The 9,176-nt window shown below is 39.2% G+C and overlaps 1 protein-coding gene across 1 annotated transcript in view; it reads left to right on the top strand.

The window, feature by feature from the left end:
• The first annotated feature begins 607 nt into the window (after window positions 1-607).
• The window catches only part of LOC102033420 (epidermal retinol dehydrogenase 2-like), a 9,670-nt gene continuing 1,101 nt past the window's right edge, over window positions 608-9,176 (top strand). The window contains exons 1-5 of the mRNA XM_005418326.2: window positions 608-1,003; window positions 4,320-4,451; window positions 5,873-5,972; window positions 7,939-8,083; window positions 8,996-9,118. Coding sequence (XP_005418383.1) covers window positions 677-1,003; window positions 4,320-4,451; window positions 5,873-5,972; window positions 7,939-8,083; window positions 8,996-9,118 — 827 coding nt within the window. The 5' untranslated portion in view covers window positions 608-676. The remainder of the gene's footprint in view (window positions 1,004-4,319; window positions 4,452-5,872; window positions 5,973-7,938; window positions 8,084-8,995; window positions 9,119-9,176) is intronic.

Below are 9,176 nucleotides of genomic sequence, written 5' to 3'. Positions count from 1 at the left end.
GGACGGGACAGGACGGGACAGGACGGGTCCGATCCGATCCGCCGGGATGGTGCGGGCGATTCTCCTCCTGAGCCTCTCCTGTCCCGTGCCAAACATTGTAAAGGGAGTGGTGCTGCCTAAAGCAGGATGAAAACCAAGGCTCGTAAGTGCCAGGGCCAGGCTTTTCCCCGCAGCTCGTCAATTGCAAATGGGAATACGTGGTGTGATTTCGGCCGCACGGCACTGGAAAAGACACAGGGTGTGGGAACGCTCCTGGCTTCCGAAAGAGGTCAGGTTTCCTGCTAAGGAGGACACCTTCCTTCCGAAGGTTGATATCGCACCGCTGCGTTCAGTACTTTTTGTTCAGCTAGTATCATCTTGCTGCGAAAACAAAGCCCTATTGCTGTAACATACCTGCCTAAAATGTATGTTACTAAACGTTTTTAAAACCAGAGTTGGAAGGTGAGGAACAGGTCTGTAGCATCTAGAAGAAGACAGTTGCTTTACTTCTGCTAGTAAGGTAGCTTTCACAAAACAAGTCTTTAAAAATATATTTTGTGTCTGAACAGAAGAACTCTGCAGAAGAACTTGCTGTTTGAAGGTCAACCTCTTCTTTTTTTCAGTTAATATCCCACTGTTGTAATGTAGTGTTTCTGGGTTTGCACAACAGAAGAGTGGTGCTTGTACCTGAGAAATCATGTTCAACTTCAGATGCATCCAGAAGTTACTACAATACATAAAATTTTTTATTTTTTTAATTATCGAGAACACCTTCTGTTTATTTTCTCTCCGCAAAAAATATTTTGCTGGTGAAATAGTACTTATTACTGGCTCTGCAAATGGAATTGGAAGGCTGGTTGCCTTAAAATTGGCTCCTTTGGGAGTAACCTTGGTTCTTTGGGACATCGATGATGAAGGTAACAAAGAAACAAGCAGATTGGCCCAACAGAATGGAGCCAACCGGGTGTTTGTCTACCACTGTGACTGCAGCAAGAGGGAGGAGGTCTATGAACAGGCAGACAAGGTAAGATCTGCATTTTTGCTTCTTTCTAATAGAATATCCTATTGAATTTATTGGGTTTTTTTAGAAATTATCCCTAGAGGGAAGTAATCATGCAGGGCAATGTCTTTCTACTTTTGAATAGTTTCTAGATGGAACTTAAAATATGGTTGCAACAAAGTAACTGAGTTTAATAAGTTCTGTTGAGATTTATCCATTTCTATTCTTCGTTGTGAGATGGTAATGTTTATATTAAGAGTGTGGTAAAACCTGCAGCAGAGGCTATCTCCATATATTAATCTATATAGGTTTTATAGTTTATTTAAGATATTAATAAATAATTTTTAAAGAAAGGAATAATCAGTGGATGTTGTAAAAGGGGGATTATTTCCTTTGCCTATTTGTTTAGGAAGGAAACGGTAGTTCTTTAAGGGTGATGTGGGATGTAATGTTTTCAGACATGTCATTGGGATGTGGTTAGTCTCCAGTCAAATTGATGATTCAGCTTCAGTTCTTTTTTTGATCAATACAAGTGGAAAATAAGGTAAAGAGCTCAATTTTCAATGAAACTCTTCTGCTGTGCTGACCTATGCTTTGTAAACTATTACCTTATTAATATTATTGTCAGAGTTCAGAAATTGGACATTGAATTTACATGATTAATTTTTACTTTTCCTTAAACTGCCTGACAATTCTTCTTGGTGTAACTTCACTTACAGTCCAGTTAGTCACTCAGAAACTTCATCCAGGTGTAAACTTCTGTTAAATTCTCGGTGTATGTTCTTATACACATGACTCTCCAGCCACATCTTTGACATTCTGTCTCTGAAGGCATACATCAGAGAAATTAGCTAAATTATTTTATGATGTGAATGTTGATAGATTGTTTCAGAATAGACTTGAAATGTAACATTAATTTTCTATGGGTTGTGGGTGGAAAGGTGGGGACATGGGCGGCCTCAGCTCTTTGTTTTGTGGTTGTTGTTTTTAACTTTAACCAAATCAGATTAAGTCTTTCTGAGCAAGGTAATGAAAGTTTGAAACACCTTTTTTCCTCAAGAAATGTTCTTGAGGAAAAGTACTTTTAAAAGGTAAGTTGGATTCAGGATCTGCAAGTATCTGGAACTGCAATTCTCATGCTCTCAAATCAGCAAGGGTTTCTTTTACCCATACTTGTAAGTAGCATGTGGGCCACAGCTCACTCAAACTGTAGACAAAAAAAAATGAACATATTGAAATTATTTGTTTGCTCTCACTTTAGCAGAGTCTCAAAAGGTTTGTTTTGTGTCCCCCAGTAATTTTCAAACACATTAACCAAATAATCCACAGGACTCCAACTTTGCTGTGCCCAAATCAGCAAACACTATTCTGAACTGCACAGATTGACCTGCCAACAGAAACCTAAAGAGCAGTTCAAAATTTAAAAATTGCTGTTAGGGTGTCAAATTATTCTTAACAACACCAACATATTCACAGATATTTGCATGTATTGTTCAGTGCTGGTGGAGATGGAAATTTTCTTAGATGAAGAGCTTTTCAAATATGGGCCTCCTCTACTCTTGGAAATATCTGCAAATTTTTGGTTGGTAATGTATGAAAAGACTTGAGCTTGGACACAGGAGAGAAAACAATTGCAAGGAAGTTAAATTAATTGGTTTTATTTGGTATACTCACTGCTGCAAAGCATAAGTATTTTCCTGTAATGTAACTTTTGCTTCTAGGAAACAAAAGAGACCATTGAAGTCTTTAAAGAAGAGGTTTTAGCACAAACTGGTCAAGTGAACAACTAATTTTCAGGAACAAGAGTTTAGCACAAACTGGTCAAGTGAACAACAACTAATTTTCAGGAACAAGATGTGTCAACCTGGGAATTCTGAAGGAAATCAGACATGGATCTGGTGGGCTAGAAATGCAGAATATGTATTCTGCTACAACAGATGATCAAGGAACAAAGCATAGTAAAATAAGTAAAGCATAGTAAATTTACCAGTCTTAAAAGGCACTTGAGAACCTTTTAAAGTTCTCTTGAGGGCCAAACACACTATGAACCTGTCTTACAGAAAACTAGTAGAAATTATGCTAACAGAAGAATAAACAGACACGTAAAATTATACATAATGTAGAACAATCATCTTGACTTTTTCTAAGTGGAAGCCAAGCTTCGCACATATTTTGCAGTAGTGAGTAAACAGGACAACCGATGCCATGGTAAATAAAATGCTGCCATTGGTGACGTTATGTTGTCATGTTAAGAAAAAGAGGATCATCATATGGACTGACACAGCAGTTAAAAGAGTGGAAAGAAGGCAGAGATCAAAGTTCCTCAAAGGAAGAATTGAGGAATGCTGCCACAGTGAACAGTGTCTAGATTTGCATTCATTTATGTAGGTGGAAAGGCGCAAGTATCTGAGCCCTACTTGCCAATGAGAAGGCCTAAACCTGACACAGCTGGAGAAATGTCAAACAAATCTTCACTGAATGCTAAGGTTCCCTGAGAGAGCCAAAGGAAGGTCAAATGTTGGTGCACAGATCCAATCACCTGTTTCCTAATTGCCAGAGAGCAGCACATGTAGGATTTTAACATTTTTGTAGTCATAAGATAATTTTTGAGACCACAGATAATCATCCACCTTTAGCAGAGAAATCTGTGAGGCTGATTCTTCATACTATAAGTAAATCTTGGCCATCTGCTTTGATACAAATCCAAATCATGGCACAAAATCTTTTGTAAACAAACCCAAATGGAGCTAATGATGATTTTATCTGTCTATTCCATGGTAGATGCTATTGTGCTCAGAGGATGGTATCCCCCAGTTATCTGAGCTGAATTCTTTCCAGTTCAGTAGAAATTATATGGAAAAATGGGAGCAGGCTTAGCAGAGAAATGCAGGTTCTCACAATGCCAAAAATAGGGGACTGGAAGTGTTCTGATTGCAGTTGAAGTAGTGCATACTAAAGCTGCATAACATTTTACCTCTGGTTTCTGTGGAAGCCAAGAGTATTCTGGAGTTCATGGAGCAATTAGACAAATTTGAGGAGGAGGGCAAGGTGGAGAATCACTGGGATATATTAAAGACAATGATATAGATATCTTATACATCTCAAAAGATCCTAAATTGCAGCATGTGAAAAGTTGAGCACACAGGAGAACATAGAGCCCGGGTCCTTTTTTCATTGCTTTCCACCATGAATTTGATCTGGTGCAATACAACAGTTCTTGCACACTTATGTTTTCACACATATCAATTATTGCAAATATTACTAAACATTGTCATAAATGAAACACAAGAGGCAATGATACCTTCTAAAGCTTTCTGTTTATCCTTTTTTTTTAATTCAGGTTAGAAAAGAAGTTGGGGATGTTACTATTCTAATCAATAATGCCGGCATACTGATTGGGAAAAAGTTCTGTGATCTTACAGATGAAGACTTTGAAAAGACCTTCAGAATCAACTTCTTTTCTCAAGTCTGGGTAAAGTTTTTGTGGGTTTTTTACTCCTGAGTGACCAAAAGGTACAGACAAATATTTTGGTGTGAAAACCACAGTGGTGGCATCTACCTTAAAAACTCAGCTGGGAATGGGGATGTGAAGGACCTTGATTGGGGGAATATATGTTTTCATGATCATCCTGTAATTTGAGACAGTCTCCCTAGTATGTCTCAGCAATATTAACACAAACCTGCCTGGGCACTCTGGTAAACCAAAGTTTGTGGAGCTGCATCATGAAACACGCCCTACCTGTAAGAGCTGTGCTGGAAAGGAGAGTGCTGACATGATGGCATGTGATTTCCCTGCTCCTGATGTTTCCTAAGCATCTGAACGCTTTGCCTAAGATACTTGCAGCATTCAGGGAGACACAACCATGGTTTGGTGGCAGACTTAGCAGTGGTACAGTTAGAGTTGGTCTCAATGATTTTAAAGATCTCTTCCAGCCTAAATGATTCCATGATTGTATGCTGCACGTGTTGCCCTTCAGGCTGTGCTTTCATTCCTAGTCACCACCTGATTGAAATACATAGAACACTAATCCAGCTAGTAAAAATTTGTTTTGATTTTTTTACCTCTGGAGGAATTTGCAGTTATTTGGCGTCTCAGTAGATTTAGGAGAGATTTTTTGTGAGAGAGTGTTACTATCGCCCCTCTTGCATTTTTTGTTTACATGCCTGAGTGAACAGCCTGCACCAGGGAACAATATAGCATTGCAACTCCTTTGTTAAAAGGCATTCCTCAATGGATCATTGCAGATAGAAGTTCTCTAAGTATTCCCCAGGCACACTGCATCATTCTTCCAAACACTTGAGGAAAATGGACTGGGAGAGGCGTTCCCCCTGAAAAGTCTGAAGAAACCCAGGGCAGGAGGACAGTGATGTACTTAGCACTCACATCTGGAGTCTAATAGGATTCCTCAGCTATTGAAAAAAAAATGTTACTGCTCTTGTCTCTTTTTTATATCTCCCCCTTTGTAAAACACTAGCATTCTTCCCAGTTAGTATCACCCACAGTGGTGTCCTGGAGAGCTGGAATTGTCAGGCAGTTCGGCTTGTAACAAAAAGGACCCACAGACGCTGAACTCTCCTTAATGTGTTGACTTCTAGCTCCCTCTTGTGTACCAAACCTTTAGCAATAGACAAATTGTGTGGAACCAGGAAAACAGAGAAAATACAAACTTTGCTGCTTTTAATGCTGTTAGATCTTCAGACAGAGGCAGTCATTCAAGGAAATGTTGTCTTTCATTTAAAAATTGTTACAGAAATGAAATATCGTTTGGGCTCCTTGTATAATGAAGACCCAGAAAGCAAGTCAGGTTGCAGCACTTAATTTTGGAAAGAAACATTTTTGTTATGCCTATTTATAAAGGGGATTTTAGAATAAATGTATTTCTATTCTTTTAGACTTGCAAGGCCTTTCTTCCAGCCATGGTGGCCTGTAACCGTGGGCACCTGATTAGCACAGCCAGTGGAGCCGGATTCCTGGGATTGTACATGCAGTCAGGTAACTATTGTCAACTGCCATTACAAAATAGATTTACATACTAATCACTTTTCTTGGCTGCCTTATAAATGCTTGGCTTTAGCAGCCTGTACTGACAAGAGCCTGTGGGTGCCAGAGGTGATGGTGTACTGGAGTGTGATGGTGTCACATGCCTGAGCGACACAGGGAGCTCTCTGCAGCTGTTACTGTCTGGTAACGATCTTTTTTCCGCAAAAAAGGGACAATTCAGCTCGTACACGTGCAGTGGGAGGGAGCCCTGCATACAGGTTGTGTAGTGCTTTCTCATGACAGCTTTTCTGCAGGTGAATGTTCAGAGACCTGAGACACACAAGGCTTGTAACCTGGAAGTACACATTCAGTTGGTTTATCAAGTGCAGAAGGCATTCTGGCAGAATTTTCAATAAAATTCATTTGAATGAAGTATGGTTTAAGCTATTTAAACTCAGTGCTCTCAGCTGTTTCCCTCAAGAGAGCAGTCTGCCAGCCTAGCCTATTTCATCAGTCTGGGTCTGCTTCCCAGTCTCTCCTCAAGCCTCTCTTACATGTTGATTGTATCTCTGAGGTCACTCTATGAGAACTTGAACTTCAGTGTAATAAGTTGTTTCTTCTGCTGATTGATGGTGTTACTGTAGTGTTTATTTGCCACCTAGGGGTTACCTTGATATATTGCCAGTATTTGGTATTGATAATAGAAATCACATTCAGCTTTCATCATATAACTGTAAGGCTCATGGGAGTGGGCCTTCCAATCCATGCATTATAACCTTTTACACCTTAGGTGTATATTTTTAGGCTGTGTGGTCCTATCATTCATTGCAAGTGAACTCCTGAAGAATAGCAAATTACTTCTGATGCCAGTCTTTGGAGTCAGTCTTTTAGCAAAATTGGATTTCATTGTATCTAGCAACTATTTTCACACACATTTGAAAAGGTTTTATGTTGCAGATTGCTGTGGAATGCAACAGGTCCGTCTGGATTGCCCCAGCTTGGATGTTTATAATTAATGGCCAATCCAGGACCAAGCTATCTCGGACAGAGTCTGAGAGAGCTGCCTTTGTTATCATTCTTTCCTTGCTATTCTTAGCCTAGCTAGCCTTCTGGAAACCTTTCCTTCTTTTTCTTTTTAGTGTAGTTATAATGTAATATATATATATCATAAAATAATAAATCAAGCCTTCTGAACATGGAGTCAACATTCTCGTCTCTTCCCCAAATCAAGAATCCCTGTGACCACCGTCACAGTTTTAGGAAATTACATGTAAGGCACTGTATTAAATTAATTTCTAACAATTGGAAAACTGTAGAATTTGTTTGTGTGGGAAGAAATCTGTGAAGGTCACTTGCTCCATATCCCCAGATAAAAACAGGCTCAGCTTAGGTTAGGTTGCACAGGACTGTGTGAGGGCAAGTTTTGATTATCTCCAAGGATGGGGTTCCATACATTCATCAAACAATAAAAATCAGATGAGTCTTCCTGGGCAAACAAAACAGTATTGTAGTTGCAGGGCAAATCAGAAGTAATAGGCTGAAGCAGCATTTAAGTAAGGTATTTTTATTTTACTACTAGAAATAGTTTTGTCTGAAATGTAGCCTATGATATTAAAAATTGAAGACATTCTGAGCGGAAAGAATGCCTGGTTGGTATATGAGTATCTGGAAATTTACAGAAAATGCTGAATAAGCTCATTTGCCTATATCTTTCTATAGTGCACCGAAAAAAAAGAAAAAAACCTCCTCTGAAAAGGATTCATTTTATCCTTAGGCAACTGTGCATCATTCATGGGAAGAGCCATTAATCTCCAGAGCTGGATCACCAATATGCTTTAAATACTAATTATAAGACTGACAATAATAGCAGTAAATAATATCATGGCTTAAATGGTATTATAAAGAATTCAGTTCTATATATAACTTTTATTGTGGTGTTTTTAAAATTTTGGATATTTCTCTTTTCTTCCCTTTCTAGATTATGGAGCAAGTAAGGCTGCAATCATTACAATGATGGAAGCCATAAATTCAGAACTGTATCATGGAGGAAAACGTGGCATTAAAACCACAATAATTTGCCCTTATTTTATTAGTACCACGTTAAGCAAAGGCTTTAAAAGCGCGTAAGTAAAGCTTAGATTTGTACTATTTCATCTATAAAAAATAATTGCCACTCACTGGGTATATCATATTCAGTTTTTGGTTTGTTGATTTGATTTTCGATTCAATATTTTTGCCCTATTGGCACAGACATAAAGAAATGCAGGTCTTGCATACAGTGAATAACAAGAACTATGCAATAACCTCACAGTCAAGGAACAGCTGGGGATACACAGCAGTATTTAAGGGTTAAGGGAACCTTATTTGTCAGGAGAGTGCTGATGTTCTCTGCCCCAAGTAATTTTGGCAGTATAATTACAGTTATGGCTGTCAAGACAGCCATGACCTGTCCTTATTAACTGTCTGCACTGGCAGGGACTGTACTTTGAGTGAGAACAGCTGTGGTGATGGTATCTGCTGCGTGGCTCGGTGGCTGCACTGATGGGAGAGGCTGCAAGCACTGAATGAGTCATTGCAGGAGTGCAGTACCAGTGATCTTGGATTTTCAGTGCTCTGCTCCTGCTTGCACTATTCATCATCATGCAGCAGCATATGTATGCAGAGCAGAGCCCTTCTCCTGGCTGGTGACAAGCCTGGTCCTGGTCTTTTCAGCTGTCACCTCAGCACTTACAGCAGAAAAGGACTGCTGGAGAGCAGTGATGCACAGAGCAGCGCATACTATGGCTAAGCTTGGAAGTTTCCAAAGCTGCAATCAGTCAGGGCATCAACTTCATTGTGGTCAGCTTACAAAAAAGTCCTTAAATTCACAAAACCACCAAAGTGTTTTCAATTTATTTTGATGACAGCGGAGATTCCTTTTCAAGACTATGTGAGGGGAAGGGGGAATTGCATAAATTATTCAATTATGTATGTGTATGTATTTATCACGAAAGTTAAGTTTTATAATTTCATAACCCTTTTTTCTTGTTTTACAGAAGACCCTGTTTGCTTTCTGTTTATGATCCAGAGTATGCAGCCAGTAGGATCGTGGATGCAATTAAAAAGGAGAAATTTTATCTAATCATGCCTCCAGCTGTATACTTACTTGGTCTCAAAATGTAAGCACGTGACTTGTCTTCTAGCATTGCCTTCTTTCCTTTGCCATTTGCCTGTAAA

This window comes from Geospiza fortis, unplaced genomic scaffold (assembly GCF_000277835.1).
Source record: "Geospiza fortis unplaced genomic scaffold, GeoFor_1.0 scaffold53, whole genome shotgun sequence".
NCBI classification, from domain to species: Eukaryota; Metazoa; Chordata; class Aves; order Passeriformes; family Thraupidae; genus Geospiza; species Geospiza fortis.
Note: the sequence above shows the minus strand (reverse complement) of the source record. Positions and strands in the feature narration are given on the sequence as shown.